The 17,391-nt window shown below is 46.5% G+C and overlaps 1 protein-coding gene and 1 pseudogene across 2 annotated transcripts in view; both read left to right on the top strand.

Annotated features, from left to right (window-relative positions):
* Nucleotides 1–16,525, top strand: part of LOC126537735 (uncharacterized) — a 36,693-nt gene extending 20,168 nt beyond the window's left edge. For both annotated transcript variants that reach the window (XM_050184826.3, XM_050184837.3), the window contains exon 4: nt 12,824–16,525. In XM_050184826.3, coding sequence (XP_050040783.2) covers nt 12,824–13,297 — 474 coding nt within the window. In that variant the 3' untranslated portion in view covers nt 13,298–16,525. The remainder of the gene's footprint in view (nt 1–12,823) is intronic.
* Nucleotides 7,941–10,071, top strand: LOC126538693 (uncharacterized; annotated as a pseudogene).
* Nucleotides 16,526–17,391: the final 866 nt, after the last annotated feature.

Raw genomic sequence — 17,391 nt, 5'->3', positions numbered from 1 at the left:
TCAACTGAGAAGTGCCTAACATTAAATGCGAGGAATGATGTGCAGTTGACCATGTGAACCACAAACACAGGAATTGGAAGGTGGCAGGACGAGCCCATGACACCAAATTTTTGAGCGTGACTTATGCATTGCATGTTAAACTGTACGCATTCCGCAGCTAGCTGCGAAAATTTGAGCACGTTCGGTAGCGTAGGAAATTCATATTTAAATTCCTTTTTTTGTCGCACTTCAAATGTAAAGCGGCCTGCCGACACTTGAGTTGTAACGCAATAAATTGGCGCTCCCGTGAATCCCGTGTGTACTACAAGCCCCTGAAGTAGTGCAGGAGCTAAAAATACATCATGGCCGCCATGTGTTGTTTTGCTTTTTGCTTGTGCTTCCTGGCAGTTTGTGGCTATTTTCTATTGCAAGAATGAACTAATTGCGAGCACTATTCAATGCTGCCGGCACTACTGCACCGTCGGGATGCCAAAACTTGCAAAGGGAAACGTCCGATGCGGTCTCGAACTGTTTCAAGGCAGACGACACAGCAGTAGCCCCTCATTTCCTGACGTTGCAAAGCCATGTTGAAATGGTGGTTGCTGTAGGTGGGGGAGGGGGGATTCAGAAACAATGATTTCACATTGAAATTTCTAGCTAAAATGTGCACTGAAGCTCAGTTATTTTATTTGTCTTTTTTTTGCATAAACATACTGGGTCATCTACTTTCAATTGCAATGATAAACTGAGAACAGTAGGACGATTGTGTCATGGCCTGTGAATTATTTTATTTGTTTATAAAATACTGCGGACAAGAAGTCCAAGCAGATTATTTAGACAAAAGAACAGGATTAAACAAATTCTTTGGTCATAAGGTAGACGATTACGAAAATTTTAACCACTTGGTTATAATAAAACTAATTTATACACGAAATAACAACATTATTTACACAAATGGTATACAGGTGAAGGACGCTTGGTAGTTTCAGTTAGTTTATTCCAGTCAGCTGTTGTTTTTGGGAAGAAAAAAAAGAGTACCGAGAAGTGTCAGTCCCTGCAAAAATTGGTGTTAAAGAATGGGCATGGTGGTGTCGAGTGGGTCTGCTTATCAAGGGGGATACGTATGTTGTGGTGTCTAACGCAAGCCTATGATTAATTAAGAACCTCGAAAGAATTAAAAGAAAAGCAGTACAATTTATTACAGTAAATTCATGCCTACTGACTCCCCCGCTGCATTACTACCTGAAAATGGTATTGAATTGTTACAAATTTGAAGAATGAAAAGTCGACTAGAGTTTCTCTGAAACTTAAGAAGCATTAGTACACTTCTTACTAAAGGATAAATGCCATCAGCTAGAATGGTAAGCTCAGTGTATGGTTGCAAGGAAACACGTCTTTGCACTTATGGCAGCATCTTGGGGCTGGGGAGATTGAGCAGTCACATGAGTGTCACAAGCTTTAGTACGGCAGTACATTCGTGTTCAATACTCCACAATATCCATAAACACTATGGAGGAAGCATCGCAGCTCGCCTGCTTTATGCTTATTACGTTGCTGTTTACATTTGGTTCTCCTCAGCTCCTGTCAGCAAGGCAAGTAACCTTGGCCTGTGTCATTTGGGATACTGTGGCGACTTGGCATGGTGGCTGTGGGATTACCTGGCCACATCAGACACTTTCCGTGTGATGCATAATAAAAATTCCCAAATGATACGAAATGAGGACACTCCATTATACAATCTCTCGTAGCCCACGTGTAAGTATGAGACCTTGAGCCCTGTGAATTAATCACAGGGTGTCTACCAACCGGGAATTCTCAGGGAATTTGAATAGTCTGGAAATATTCAGGGAAAACTCAGGGAATTGGTGCTTTTATCAGGGAAAATTAGCTGCAACTTTATTGAAAGGGAACGAAAGTTGTGTTAATGCTGGCTCCAGTGACATAGGAATTGCAACGAATCGTCATTGACTCCATGTAATCGGCACGAGGTATTGCCAGAGTAGTTAACGACCGATTTTCCAGACACCCGATTTTTAGAACGAGGAATTGCAACGAATCGTCATTGACTCCGTGTCATCGGCACGAGGTATTGCCAGAGTAGTCAACGACCGATTTTTAGAACGAGGAATTGCAACGAATCGTCATTGACTCTGTGTCATTGGCACGAGGTATGCCAGAGTAGTTGAGCAATTTTCCAGACGCCCGATTTTTCGAACATGCCCGATATTTCGCACGGCTTTGCGGCACCACCACATACTCCATATACTCAATGTATATTGCCCTGACTGCAGGTCTGAAATGGCATTTGTCAAAGCCACCACCCCCGCCATTTTGATTATCTCACCACCTCAAACCGGCACTCCCACACGCAGATCCGCTGGCAGCCATAGCCACCACCGCGGCAACGTTGGGCCTAGCTGCTTCTACGTTCGCTATTAAGGGGGGACATGGGGATCAAAGCAAACTTTTTTATTTACCAGCCGATTTTGATGAAATTTTGCACAGGTGTTAATAATATCACATAAACAAAACTGTGAAAATATGGCTGCGATATCTGAAGTACTTATTTGTTTACAAAATTTTTCTGCTTTCATTTTTGCAAAATGCCTGCACACCTGTATATTGATGGTAGGAGTTCAAGCAAACATTGATAGCACTCCTATATGTATCCTCCACACAGTGACATTCCTGTAATTTTTTTAGCCTACCAGATTTTTTTTATATTCTCATTCCTTGGTAGCTACTTCAATTGCATGAAAATCTCGACTGTGAAAACAAAAGATAAGAAATTATTGAAGCAACTATTTTGAAAACAAAACATGTCACTGTGTGCAGTGGTGCACAATGAGTGTAACAAAACAAACGGTGTAAAAATATTCATAACAGTGGCTGAGTTATTGGCTTTGCAAGTTGACCTTGGTGGTAGAAAAAAGTTTTGAGAAAACGGTGTTCGAAGTTTTGAGCCATGTTTATTCGAGTAGAAACCACCGGCCTTGTAGGTGCAGGTGTCAGGTTGATCTCTTGGCTTCTTGGATCTTTTATGCTTGCTTTCATGTGCTTTTTGTGCCCTCTTCTTGCTCAAGGCATCTTTCTCAGCCGCTCGACTCGCTTGAGTCCGTCACCACCGAGCATGCTCCTCCCGCCGTAAACCCTATCTTCCGTTCGGTTGCCGGCACAGAACCAAGTGACGCGCGGACAGTGGCGGCGGTCATATTCAACACCTCCGACAAGATGAATTGTGACTCAAGATGCGACTGTATGGTGCGACCGTTGCTGATGCACGGTTCGTTTTCACGGCCGGCAGACGCACGCGCTTGGACCGCACTTTCGTCGTTCATCTCGGTGACGGCGGTGGCACAATCGCGGTACGTCGCGGAGTATTTACGGGACGTCGCAGGCCCGGAAGCATCGGAAACGGCCGTTATTAGTTCGGTATCATCACCATTGGAGCTCAAGGCTGCAACAGCCTGCGAACTGCCCGGCAATGCGTCGACAGTCTCTCTTGCAAGCTAGCGCGCGGACACATCTCTGCTAGGACTACTTATCGTTCGGATGTTCGGCGGCTTGCGCTTGCGGCTGCCGAAGCGGTGCTTGGTCGCGTATTTCGTCGTCCACGTCCGCCCAGTCATGCTCGAAACCACAAAATGAAATAGAAAACTCAAATCGGAATAAAGCGATGAAGCGGCGGTGTACCTCGAATATCTAACACGTACACAAAGGCGCAGCAGCCAGCGCGCGAAGAAACGGGAGAAGCAGACGCCGCAGCAGCTCGCTTCCAGACCCGGCCAATGGGGCGGCTCATAGAACGCACGTGACGGAGCAAGCCAATCGGCGGCCGTAACAAGCAGCTCCGCGACCTTCAGACTTTTTATGTTTTTATGCTTGCTCTTCTCTCTATCAGGAAATGAAGGAGGGGCGTCAAAAGGCGAAGAGGCGCGCTTTTCAACGGTACCAGCATGGCCGCGCTGCGTACTGCCGTTCCGGAGCTAGGGGCGCTCGAAAACCGCGACTTTTCCACCGATTTTCACGAAATTTTCGCTGTATTGCCTGGTGTATATATTTATTTATGGTACATAGCAGTCGTTTTCAGCGGAAATACTTGGAAAACTTATAGAAAAGGGGTCAAAGATTCGGAATCTGCAACTTTCTAAAAAGTGATTTTTGGGTCGTTTTTCCATAGTTGATCCCCGCGTCCCCCCTTAAGTACAGCACAGCTTGTGGATCACAGCAAAACAAACTGGACCAAAATCAGTCAAGCCATTGTTGTGCTACGCTTTCCACGAGCGAGGTGATTGACAAAAAAAATGCAATTGAGAAAACTGGCTGCAAAGTTTGCAAAGTTTTAAAAGCACTGCAAATTTATTAAAAAGCACCAGGGCTGTAATATATTGAATCATTGCTGTCAGGCATCTTCTTACACCTTTGCCTCTTTATTTGGTGGGCTTTGGATGCCTTCTTCAGGCGTTCTTTATCCTTTTCTTGCGCCGTTTGGAGTAGTGCATGACCACCATTTTCACTGCCAGGCCGAGCCTGGTATCGCAGTGTACACCCACAGAACGCTGTTGGCATCATGGGCACAGAGCTTTAGCGATCAAAGAGTTCATCGCGGAAACAGGCATAATAATGAACTCGCAGTCACAAGGGGCCTAAATTTGTTCTTGGCATTGCTGCTTCCGCTCAGTCGCTGACACTGCGCGAAGGGAGTCGCGAACGCTGCATGCCTGCGCTTCTGCAGTCACCGCTGACACAAAATGCGGCTCGAGGTGCGTCTGAATCGTGCGACGATTCGTCTGGTGAGCCTTGAGTCACCATACAGTATGTAGCTCGTCGACGGTTGAAGCTTACTCGCAGGCTGCGTGTCCCTGTCGCACGATGCATCGGAAACGCACACCGTCTCTGCCGGCGATGGAGACCTTCGACCCGCGTCGCCTCCAACAACGCGATCTCGGTTGCAGACTCGCGCGGCCGTACGCACAGGTGCGAGAGCCTCCGTTGGCACGTCTTCCGGTGGCTTGGTTATCAGTGTCGATGTCACAGGGCGATTGTCGGTATCGCTGCTGGAATCGCACGGTGCAAGATAACGCGGCACGTTATTCGCGTGTTCAGTCGGGTTCTCCGCTTCCCCCGCTGGCCGCCGCCTTTTTCTCGCCGTAGGAGGCTTGCGCTTCCGTTTTCCGAAGGCATGCTTCATTTAAAAGTTCTTTTCGAATGAGCGACGATCCATCACTGACCTGGGAGCTTTCATAAATCCGAATTCTGCGAGTGTCAAACGAAGAACGACGCCGGCGTGGTTTTCAAAGCAGACAACTGCGGTCCGCTGTGGTTGCCAGCTTGCCCGCTGCTGCAGCAGCAACCAATGGCGAGACGCCTTTCAGTACGGCAACCAATCGGAGGCCCGCTTTCATCGCAGGGCCCGTGTGACCGCCTCTAGCAGACCCGCGCTTCTTTTGTGTTTGTGTGTTTGTTACAAGATGGCGACGACCGAAGAATTCAGAAACGGAATGGTGAAACTATGGTGGCTAGAGGGGGGTAGTGTGACGGGCGCCTCATCCGCGCCATGGAGGAGGAGCGCGCGGAACGCGGTGAAAATTTAGCCACCGCTAGGGGCACTGCTGTGTTCAAAGGTGCCACGCTTGCGACGGCCGGGCACTGACAAGGCTTCGCCGGCTGCGTTGACGCTTCGCTGTCGCCTCTGTCGTCGTCCGTGAAATTTCTCTGCAGTGTTGGGTCGTCGCGTTGCCACATGAGGAATGGACTCTTCAGATTCAGACTGTTGGATGTAATTAACCCTGCCGTCAAGCCGCTCAAGCACGTGCTTTATACCTGGACGCAAAGGCGGGTATCGATCTTGCTCGCAAAAACTTTCTGTGTTTAAAGCCCCAACTGATGTCTTGCGAAGGGAGCAGTGGGCCTGAAATATTAAACGGGCTGAAAAAGCGCTTACTAACGACAGCGTGGTTTGTGAACGGCACTTCGACGAAAGATTCGTCGAAAGGACCTACCGGCACACAGTCAACGGTGAGGTTGTGGAATTGCCGCGCGATCGTCCGCGTCTGAAAGAAGACGCCGTGCCTGCTGTGTTCCCTGAGGCACCTAAGTATTTCACGAAGAAAGCTCCGATGAAAAGGAAAGAGAGAAATATATGCGAGCAGCTTGGACCTGCCGCAAAACGGCAAAAGCTGAACGCAATCAACAGGCAAGACGCCCAGCAAGAAAACGCCGTAGCGCAGTGCGCGCAGCTACGCCAGGGGCCAGATATACCAGATATCATTGCCTGAAATAAACAGCACGCCGAGCAACTTGAGCGTGCGTGTCATAATGTCTGCCTACCTGATGCAACATGGAATAAGGTAACGTTTCCAAGTGAACGTTACAGTGAGTTTTTCGGAGCCAGTGAGCTCGAGGGCGAGCAGGTTGACCACATTTTGGTGCCGAATTTAGTGAAATTCAAGTCAGAAAGCAACCAACCGGAATCGTTGTGTTGCTCTGTTTCTTCGCCGGAGGAAGCGCAGTCAGTGCTCGACAGCACACATGCACTTACATTGTGTGGAGGCTGCGGCGTGAAACCAGAGAAGCAAGGAACATATATATCGTTTGCTGGGTGTTACTTTTCCATCAAGTGCACTTACGTATCTGAAAGTAAGGCCCCTGAATAAATTGCAAATACTTGAGAAAACTGCTGCAGAATCAATTTTCACGAAAGCGACGGAACGGGAGAGAAACAGTTAAAAGAATAATGAATGAAAATGTTCGGTGAAACAGAGCCCTGACTACAGCATTGCTATTTCTACTCTAAAAATATAAGCTCTCCTAGGAAAAGAGAAAATTAAATTTAAATGATTTCAACACTGAACCTTTGAGAGCGAAAAATAAACACGCGTACCATTGCTTCTTATAAGAGAAAATATTAAGCAGTTTACACTCCAAAGCCCATAAATAAACAAACACTCAAGACACAGTGACTGTGCGCTCGCTTAAATGGATTAATTCACATGAAGTTGGCGAAAGATGTGAAATCTGGTCAATGCTGAGAAACATTTAATTATAACCTAAATGCCGCTTGCCAGTTGCGTCTATCAGACATATTGTGGTTGTCGTTTATGTTAAGTAGCACCATTTAAAATTTCAAACGCACGCTTTTCAACTAACTAACAAAATTACTAGTTCATGTCCTGTTAACACGGACGCGGCGTGTAATTATTGGAAACAAGGTGAAAGTAAAAACACGCGGCCCAACGCGATACCGGCCAGCGCCGCTGGCACCTGTCGCGCAGCCAGCGCCATCTACTGGGGCCGCCATTTTTCATCACAAATTTGTGCACCCCTCCGCTCCCGCCCGTCACACTACCCCCCTATAGCCACCATAGCGAAACTTCGAGCTTTCGAACGATACCAAGATGGCGGCGTTCGGTAGCGGGAAAGACGAGTTAGGGCTCCGCGAACTGCGGTGTTTTACGCAATTTAAAGCTGTTTTCTCGCCCTACGCACTGATAAATTAATTTTTTTCGGGCACTTTTAGCGCGTTTTCAGTCAAACCATTTTGATACAATGTAGATTAGGCATTGCAGATACCGAAACGCGTCGTTGCCAAAAATCGATCTTTTTTGCGATTTTCGCGATCTGATCCCCGCGTCCCCCCTTAAGGGGAGACGCGGGTCGAAAAACGGCGATTTTCATCCAAAAAGTCAGTTTTATGTTTTGGACTGTTTCAGCAAGATTGATCCCTCCTCTTTCACATATAAAGAAATCAGAGCCATAAATGATTGGGAAAGTATAAATAAACTTGGTGAAAGCACCCGAGGTGGCGAGAAAAGGTGCAAATCTGGCCCATTTTCCAGCGCGTGATGCGTCAAATCGCGGCGTTGCAAGCTATTGGGCTTGTGCAAGGCAGTAGGCCTACGCCTTTTCTCTTCGAGGTTGGCTTTGCCGCGTCACAATCTGCCCAGGAAGTAATAATAAAAACAACATTTCACCGCCAAAACCGAGCGCTTTCGCTGGATTTCTAAATCACGTGGTGCAATTCCGGCCACGCCATTGGCTGCTAGCGCGCGCCGCGGCCACAGCTTGTCTGCTCTTCCTGCAACGCGCAGCTCTCTCGACGTGTTCCCAGGCTTTCAAGCATTTTTCTGCTCCTTGTTTCGATGGATCCCGTGAAGAAACGCAATTTTCGAGCTCGGAAGTATTGTTCGAGGCACAAGTTCAAGGGAACCCTCTGCAAAGTCAAGCGGCGTGCAACGGAGACGTCCGCGGCAACTAAGCCTAACCTCGGTGACGGCGACGCTTTCGACAGTTCAGAGCCGGCCGGCCACTCAAGATTCGTAGACAGCGTAGACGAATTCGTCAGCGCATCAGAGAAAAAGTTGAGGATCTTCGAGAATCAAGGTGGGAGCGGCGAGGAGATGGCAAGCACCTTTATCTGCGAGATCGGCGTCGTGAACACACTGGTGAGCGTCGTGGCATGTCCGGCGTGCGGACGGCGTGATCTTTTTATCCGTGAGTCGGGCAAAAAACGGAAAGGACTCGCGTCGTTTTTGGAGTTGTGTTGTAACAATGCAGCGTGTAGCACATCCGTTATCTTGTCAACATATTCGTCGCGGCGTGCATCTCCGGCAGACGACGCTACCGGTGGAGGGCGCCCTTCGGCCAGCCCAAGAGAGAGTTTCACCGTGAATATCAAGGCAGTGGTTGCAGCGCGCGCAATTGGAGTTGGACACAATCAACTCGTCCGCTTTTGTGCACTTCTTGGTTTGCCAAAACCAATGCACCATAAATCGTTCACCGCAATAACGAAGAAAGTGCACCTTGCTGCTACAAAAGCAGTGGCTGATAACTTGGAGTTGGCTCGGAATGCAACAGCACAGAAAGTGGGATCTGCCAATCTAGCTGTTATGTTTGATGGTACTTGGCAGAAAAGAGGCCACAAGAGCCATAATGGTATAGGCACAGCCATTTCTGTGGAAACGGGACTTTGCCTAGACTTTGAAGTTCTTTCCAACTATTGCCAGAGTTGCAGTACACGCAAGCCATTTGAAAGTGAAGAGGAGGAAAAAATATGGCAAGTTTTTCATGTGCCAGTGTGCGAAAAAAATGTAGATTGCTCAGCACATGCCATGGAGACTAATGCTGCTTTGAGGATATGGAAGAGGACCGAGTCCTACAGTACTCCACTGAGGTTTACAACCTTCCTCAGCAATGGTGACAGCAAGGCTTATACAGCTGTGTCAGTGGCAAAAGTATAGAAGTGTGCCCATCACAAAAGAAGACTGCACCAACCATGTAGTCAAGCGGCTTGGGACTGCCCTGCGAAAACTGAAAATGCCACGAAAGCAGAAGCTTACAGATGCAGTCATTCAAAAGCTACAGAGCTACTTTCAAGTAGCCATCACTGCCAACAGAGGAAGTGTGTGTGGAATGTATTGTGCAATCTGGGCATCATTCTTCCATTCATGCTCAACGGATACTGCCAAGAGCCACAAGTTTTGTCCAGAAGGAGAAGACTCCTGGTGCAAATTCAAGCGGGCAGAAGCGTTGGGTCAGGCAGCCCCAGTGCACACCCCTATTCTCACAAAGAGCCAAGGTGAGACAACGCTGCCCGTATACAAAAGGCTGACAGAAGAACAGCTACTAACTCGCTGTGTCAAGGGAAAAACTCAGAATGGAGCCGAATCATTTAACAGCAAGATTTGGCTGTTGTGCTCCAAGACAAGGTTTGCCTCGCGCACAGTAGTGGAGATGGCAACAGCACTCGCTGTCTTGTGGTATAACCAAGGGCACAAAAGCTATGAGCAAGTTCTGCAGGAACTAGGAGTGCTTCCTTCCAGGGAACTAGTTGCGCTGAGCAAAGATTGTGACAGAAGAAGGATCTCCAGCATGTCAATGAAGCTGACAGCAGAGGCAAGGTCTCACCGTCGCCATCTGCCCAAAAAGGCTCGTCTTGAGCATGGTGCTTACAAGGACTCTGAGGGGACAACTTATGGTGCAGGTGAATTTTGAAGTTGTGCACTGGATTGAGATACCCTGGCCTGCATTGTGTGCAATTTTTATATAGATTTTAGTGCTACAACACAAATAAAGAACTTTTGTAACTTTCAATTGCGTTTTTCTCAGCTTCATATTTTTGGCCAAACATGGCTTTTGTGCATGACATTTGATGTACTTATTGTGGCCCAATCAAGACCAAATTTGGTGTGCATAATCTTTAAGATGTGTAGAATGCACCTGTATAGGGTTTAATGCAATCAGTTTATTTTTAAGAATGGGAATATTCAATACACTTGGGTACCAGCCATTGAAAATGAAGCACCAGGTATGAAATTCTCTCAAAATGTTGCCTGTAAAGGAAATTGCGTTACCTTGGTTATTAGCACTCACTGGAGTGTTAGGGACAAGAAAAGCCATTTTGCACTGCTATATCATGCCAACTGCTAGGTCCAGTAGCTGCACAAACATGCACTGCTTTTCACTTATGCATGGCACTTAGGACATGAAAGCATCAAGCTATCCTAAAACTAAAAACAGATTTGGAATGAGGATATCAAGCTATATAAGTGGTACAATTTTCATTTGTCTAGCATTAATATTTAAAAAAAGGTTTCTGAGGAGCGTCTCCCCTTAACGGTTTGCATACTGCTGCTGAGTTTGAAACCTTGGAATCATGCTTTTGAATGAACTGCCCATTTATATGGGTCTTTCTATAAGTCCCCTCCACAACCAAAAGATCATTTATTGAGTGTATTAATTGTAATTTTCAATACACAGCTTTGTAAAGCAATGTGCTGCTTAGCATGTTTGACATAACGGTTTACATAAAGGAAAATGCCATAATAATTGTGGTGTCACCTGGTGGTCAACCTGGTACCCTGGTAATCAGCATACTTTTTTTAAGGAGTTTCGCCTTCACATTCTCACTATAGGCTTTTATTTTACTGCAAAAAAAAAAAAAGCGGATGATGTTGTCAATAGTTAACATCCCAGTCCAAAATGATTTAATGTTTGTTTGGTGTCTGCGGAAGCATGTAAAAGCATTCAGGTTAAACCATGGTTTGGTTTGGCTACAAGAGAGATTTACGATAGCGTATGGCACTTGTGGTGCGATAAGCAATGCTACAATAAATAATAAGTGCTGATGAAGGAAGTGCTTTTGACGTTGTACTGTGTTTCTCTTTAACCATTGAAGTGCTGACAAAAGACGGTTCAGAAGTTGGCTTTTTTTTTTTTTTGTATTGCCAAATTTGCTGCAGATTGGAAATATATATATATATATATATATATATATATATATATATATATAGCATAGGGGTAGTAAACTGACCACTTGTGCCTGAAAATACAAGATAACAAGACTAGAAATTTCAGATTTGTTAGGAAATTAAGTTCCGTCACAATCGCTCGATGCTTAAGGTACATTTTAGAGCAAGAAATTTGTGGAGAATTGCTTGCAAATGCGAAATGTCCAAGTTTTTCAAGAGTGGCTATGGGTGAATAGAATGTTGCTTTCTTACGAGTCCCAAACCCATCACGCTCCTTACACCACACGTGTGTTTCATTGCGAACTAGATTGCCAGTGTTGCTTAGACCTTTGCAACAGACAATGCGTTGCCTTGTTGGTCGTTCTTTGCCTGCTGTAGGCGAGATATAAAAGTCCACAAAGTGCCGTGCTGTCGGACGACTAAGGCCTGTTTCTGAAGAATGTTCCCACTTAAGGGAACAGCAACTAGCTGCCATCATTGTTATTTGCAACCACCTGGTAGTTGCCAGGTGATGGTGAGAGCATTCTCAGTAATACTATAATTGCTGTTTTTAAATTACAAATAAATGAAAAATACACATGTGTGTGCAATCACAAAAAGACCAAATAAGTATTACATCATTGCACTTTCGTTCCCCACATGCCAGTTGTGCGTAGCTGTGTCTGCTGAGCATGGCCTCCGAGATCGCACCGACCCATCTGCATAGGCTAGATACCATGGCCGCCACAGGTTGTCGTGAGGAGCCCTCTTGTTGTCGAGATGATCAGGCAACCACACGCGCCGATTCGGCTCTGTAAGTGACTTAGCTCCAGGTGCCCTAGCGCTGGTGAGAAGAAAGGAGAGAGAAAGCCACACATCGGACTGATAACTACCTTGAGCTATGTTATGCATGAAGGACTAAACATTTTTTCTGGCAGGAGATTCGTGAGGCGACGTCTTTTAATAGTGAGGCCAGTCTATGATTACGTGATTCAGTCTTTTTAATAAGAATTCTGAAGGTTTAGTACATCACCAGTAAGCAGTTTATTGCGCTTAGTAATTTGCTGTGATCAGTCAAGGCAGTTTGGGTTAGGGTACGCCAACCGAGACCTTACTGCTTTGGGTGCACTGGTTTTTAAATAGACAACCGATATTCAAAAGAGTGGCGATTTTCACTTAATTTTTTGTCGCTTACGTGACGTGAGGAAAACCAATTAGCTTCCTGCATCTTTCATTTCATATAAACATTATGTACTTGAAAATCAGATCAGATTTGGTGGCAGGTGAGAGCCGCCGTTTAATGGGCGCTGCTGTGTTAGGTTATAAACGTTTTTCGGGGAGTGTTATGGGTCGCACGCTATATCCATGCCAGTTTGAACGTGTTCTCGTTTGCTCTGAGAGTGACCCAAAGCATTTTTGGGACCCACACTATTTCTGGGATTTTTGGCGTTTCATTCAATCTAAATCCGAAAGGCTCCCTCATGTCCTTCCTATGTGCAGAAGTGAGCGCTCATTTGTGTTAGCTTGCTACTCGTGCGCAGTTTAGTTTTCATTTGTGCAACGCTTAAAGGCGCTAGATTGGTTGTGGACCTCATGGTTGTTTACGTATGCCGCAGGAGCCCGCACGGAAGGCCCCTGCCAAGCCGGCCCGCGGTGCTGCCAAGAAGGCTGCTGCCTCCAAGCGCAGCAAGAAGGAGGAGGACGAAGAGGAGGAAGAGGAGGAGGAAGCCTCTGCCGAGGAGGCCTCGACAGCAGCCACCAACGAAGACGAGTCGGCCGACAGCAAAGGCAAGAAGGACGAGAAGAAAGACGAAGTGAACAACGACGAGGATGCGAGCAAGGCCCGGCAAGAGGACTCTGAGGACGACGACGCCGACCACAAGGAGGAGCCAGAGGTCAACAACAAGGAAGAGAAGGCGACCACAGACAGCAGCAGCAGCAGCAGCAAGGCGGCCACAACGACAGCCGATGCAAAAGCGGACACCGAGCCACCAATTGCCAAGGAGAACGCCGTCGCAGGGGACAGTGTGGCAGCGCCGCCGGCTGCAAAGCCACCGGCCACCAAGCCACTGGAGGAAGTGGCCGCCTAGTGTGCATGGTTGTCGTTGACGGCTGTGCGCTCTCCCTCTGGCAGGCGCTGCACCCTCTTTCAGATCACACACACCTCTCTTCGCATCATCCCAATGTGAAGCCTGTTTGTTGCAGGCTTTGAGAGCTTCTGGTGCTCATTGGCGTTGCACCACTTCTCCTCGGGTTCTTCTTTTTTCTTTTTTTGATAACCATGTTTGAGCGAGGTCCACCCTGGCGACGCGTGGAATGGGTTTCAATAGTTTCCGCTTCCTGCTTGCACCCCACCCCCCATCAGTCTTCTTTCTTGGGCTCTGAAGCAACATCCATATTTATTTGTCCCGTTGCATATTCACTCAACTTCTGTGGGTGTAGGTTGGCCCCTGGCGATGTCAAAAAGCGCCGTGTGAGGCGCATGAGTGCGCGAGCTGCTTGCCATTTCTGCTGTTTACTCTTCGACAGCGCCCTGTGTGATGGATGCAGAGGGCTTGCTTGGTAGATAAGGCTAAGCGTGGGTTTGAAGTCCTATGTGCTTGGGTGTGACTTGGTGGCATCGAATGCACCTACAGTGCCGCATTGGCGGTGAGCTCTATATCCTGGTATGTTGGCACGTGCAGCACGTGCCGTTGCCACTTGCACGTGCTGGCCGGCACTGTTTCATTGAATCACTATGCCTTGCAAAGAGTGAATACGGCGCAACTTGCGTGAGTTGGCTCCGATTGTTAAATCATAGATACCACTTTTGTTAGCTGTCGGCTTGCTTGATTTTGAATGTGACTAGCACGCCTTTGCAGCAAACAGGATCCACATTGGGATTACATTGAACAAAACGACAAGGGAGCTGCGGCGCTTTTGTGATCATTTGATGACCCAGTCATTCTACCTTTTTTTTTTCCCTGAAACCTTTCATTATGTCACGGGCTGCTGGATAGCCACACTCATGCAGGAATCGTTTACGATGATGTCCGCAGCTTGCCTGCAGTTTTGATTAGCCGTTAGTGAATGCGGGGTTTGTATGCCAGCAACTGTCCCCAGCAGGTGTGGTCCTCACCGTACCAGCTTGTGCAGACTTGTTGCTTGGCACGGGTTGAACTTAGTATGTATTTCTTTAGCTGCTTTTACTATGCTTGTTTCCGTTTTTCATCCACGAGTCGTGTTCATTTTCTTCTTTGTGTTTGGTCCTGCAGTATGGCTTTTGCAGGAGGAGGTGTGATTGGCAAAGCATGCGAATTCGTCTCTTCAAAATTTTTTTCTTCAAAGCGAAATCGTTTAATACGATGCTCTTTTGGACGTTCTTCCTTAGTGCAGGCAGCTGTGTACAAGGCCAAGCTTCTATTCTGAAAGGGATGAAGAGGCAGTAGCCAGTCTTACCTATAATCTGCGTACTGCAGAGAAGGGTGTGTCACACTGCGAGCATTGTGAAATGTACATCACAGCTGCCAGCACTAAGGGCTACTTTCAGGGAGCCCGTCACAGTTATCCATTCTTTCCCTCTTTTTTCTTTTTATACCGTCGTTTAAAACTTGCATGCCCCTTGGGCAAAAAAGGGTATCTGTGTTCATTTGCTTCTTCATTCAATCATGATTGTAGTTGGCAAAAATTGCGCGGAGTCTTTTCTTGTAGATTTGTATTGTCCATTGAAATGGTGGTAGCATAGCTGCAAACTCCTGCTGTTTGTTTGGTATCATGTCATTCTGCCAAGAAGTCAGTGGCATCTGGAGATTGGAAGGACGCTGGTTTCTTTTGGCTTCAAACTTAAAATGTTTCTGAAGAGTGTTGTGCTTGGTTAGCAATTCGGGGGCCTGCTGAAGCTTCTATGACATTAAGACAGGGCATGCGTTTACAATCTTTCATTAGCTGCAGCCCTGTTCCCCCCCCTGTGCCCTTTCAAAAAGCTACCACTCAGAACAAAGTGTTTCCGTGTGGCAGTGCACTGTAAATACACGCATTTGCTTCCTTGGCACCTTTGTCAATTTAATTCAAATTGGCTCTTCAACATGCTCATTTTGGCTCATGTCAGATGTACTATTCTCTGTTTTTCCGGGCATACCCATGCATGCTGCCATTTTTTTTCTTCATTTATTGTGCTGGTTGACGAGGGGCACGGACAGTGTGTGTGTGTGTGTGCATTTGGAAGTGTGGGTGGCTGGTGCATTCTTGCGCAAATAGCTTTGGCTGACCAAGCTGCTGCTTTTGCGCAGAGCTCAAGTCCTGGAAGCCTCATCAAGTGAAGTGCGAATGCTCCTTGGTCATCTGGTGTTAAAGTCTGTCTGTGTGGGTTCTTTGAAAGGTCGCCCCTCCCCGCCTTCCGTTTTATTAGTGGTGGCTGCCTGTCCTTTTTAAGGATTTAGCATCACCTCTGTCTGAACTGAATGTACAGGAGCAAGCCTTGGTGTGTTCTGTGGAGCTTACATCCACTGCCACTTCTGCTTGCACATTGTTGTGTTGTGGGACTGATGGGATGGAGCGGGGATCCCAGCCCAGAAGGAATGCATTAGCAAGCAGTTGCGTGTGTGGTATGGTGTTGGCCTGTGTTTTTTTCTACTCTGTGCTGCGAGCTCACGTGTGCCAATTGTCATTTTAAATGCAGTGGCATGTAGTCAGACTGGTTTGGATGGGTCTCGAAGAAGCGTGTTTTGTTAGAAGGCCTTCGTATTGACTTGGGGCTTGTCAGCATCAGCAGACCATGACTGAGTCTGTTGGGTAGTTTCACAACTGAGCTGAGTAAACAATGATTATAGAAATTACATTTTCTCTTTGCAGAATCGTTATTATCGGTGAAAACTCGGTGACCTCACGCTTTGCGGAACTGTAGTAAGCTGTCTTGAAAGAATGTGTTTAGATTAGGCTGGAAAAAGCAGTTGAGGCACTGGATTTTGTTTTCCTGAAAGGTTAGTGTGCTGAACCTAAGCTCTCTCTTAGTGTTTCTGTCTGACTTGAAAGCTGCAAACCTCCGTAATGTTTATAAAGCATGGGGCTGGTTTGCTTGCTGTGACGACTATTTTTGCACATACCCACGAACATTGCTGTCAATAATATGCTCCTTGTTCTCCTTGCGTCCTCCTGTCTGAGTGCTTCGCAAAGTGGCCGTTTTCATCCTTTCGCTCCTCTTCCTTTTCTAACAGCCGTGCATTTTTGTAGTTGTACACGTTTCCAATGTTTTGGTCTTTCATCATTTCATTGTTTATTTTTTTTCTATTCATTCATGATGATGGCAAATGTAAATTCACAATAAAATTTCCATCAAAGTATGCTGTTTGGCCTTTTGGGCTCTTTGTTGACCGTTCCAAGCCATCCGAATTCTCATTTGGAGGGCAGGGAAGAATTAGTGGTGTGGTTTTATGTCAATTTACTGGTATCACAGTTCAAAAAGTTCAGGCCCATTTTCAACTTACAAATTTTTTTCACAGTACAAAGCTCACTGCTTATGCCATGCAAGGATCTGTACAAGAAGATTGCTAGAACATAGGAATTTTCTTCAAAGCCCTGAAACACTTTTTTGAACATTGTAAGAAAACATTGCCGACCTGTCGTAGAGACTGCTGTGAACATGCGGGCCAAATGTTGCTGCACTGCTTGCACCATAGTATTAACAATTTCCTGTCAAACGCAGTGGGAGATAGCTTGCTCTTGCTTCCACAATATCATCGAAAGCAGCTGGACACACCAATGCTATTGGCCGATTTCGTGATCGTGAGAGCATTCTCAGTTATACAAAATTTGCAAATTTTAATAAAAGATTTCAAATAGCGCGAGGACCTGAGAAGAAAACGAGACTTGAGTGCTCTGTCTTTCATTGTTTTCTTCCCACATCCTCGTGCTATTGAACATCTTTGACCATAGTTTGACCATAATTGCTGTGGTTGTGCTAAATTTGAGTTAAATGAAAAATACATGTCTGTTATCTCAAGAAGACTAAAAAATAATTTCACCTTTGCACTGCGCATAGCTGCATCAGCTGTGCATGGCCTCCGAGATGGCAGCGGCATGCCGCGTGGCGCAGTCTACCGTGGCCGCCACCGGGTGCTGTGATGAGCCCTTTTGCTGCCACGACATTGAACTTATGGCCAGGGCTAGAGTGTACTAGAATTATGTTTTAGTCTAGTACACTCTAGTA

This window comes from Dermacentor andersoni, chromosome 3, assembly GCF_023375885.2.
Source record: "Dermacentor andersoni chromosome 3, qqDerAnde1_hic_scaffold, whole genome shotgun sequence".
Lineage (NCBI taxonomy): Eukaryota > Metazoa > Arthropoda > Arachnida > Ixodida > Ixodidae > Dermacentor > Dermacentor andersoni.
Note: the sequence above shows the minus strand (reverse complement) of the source record. Positions and strands in the feature narration are given on the sequence as shown.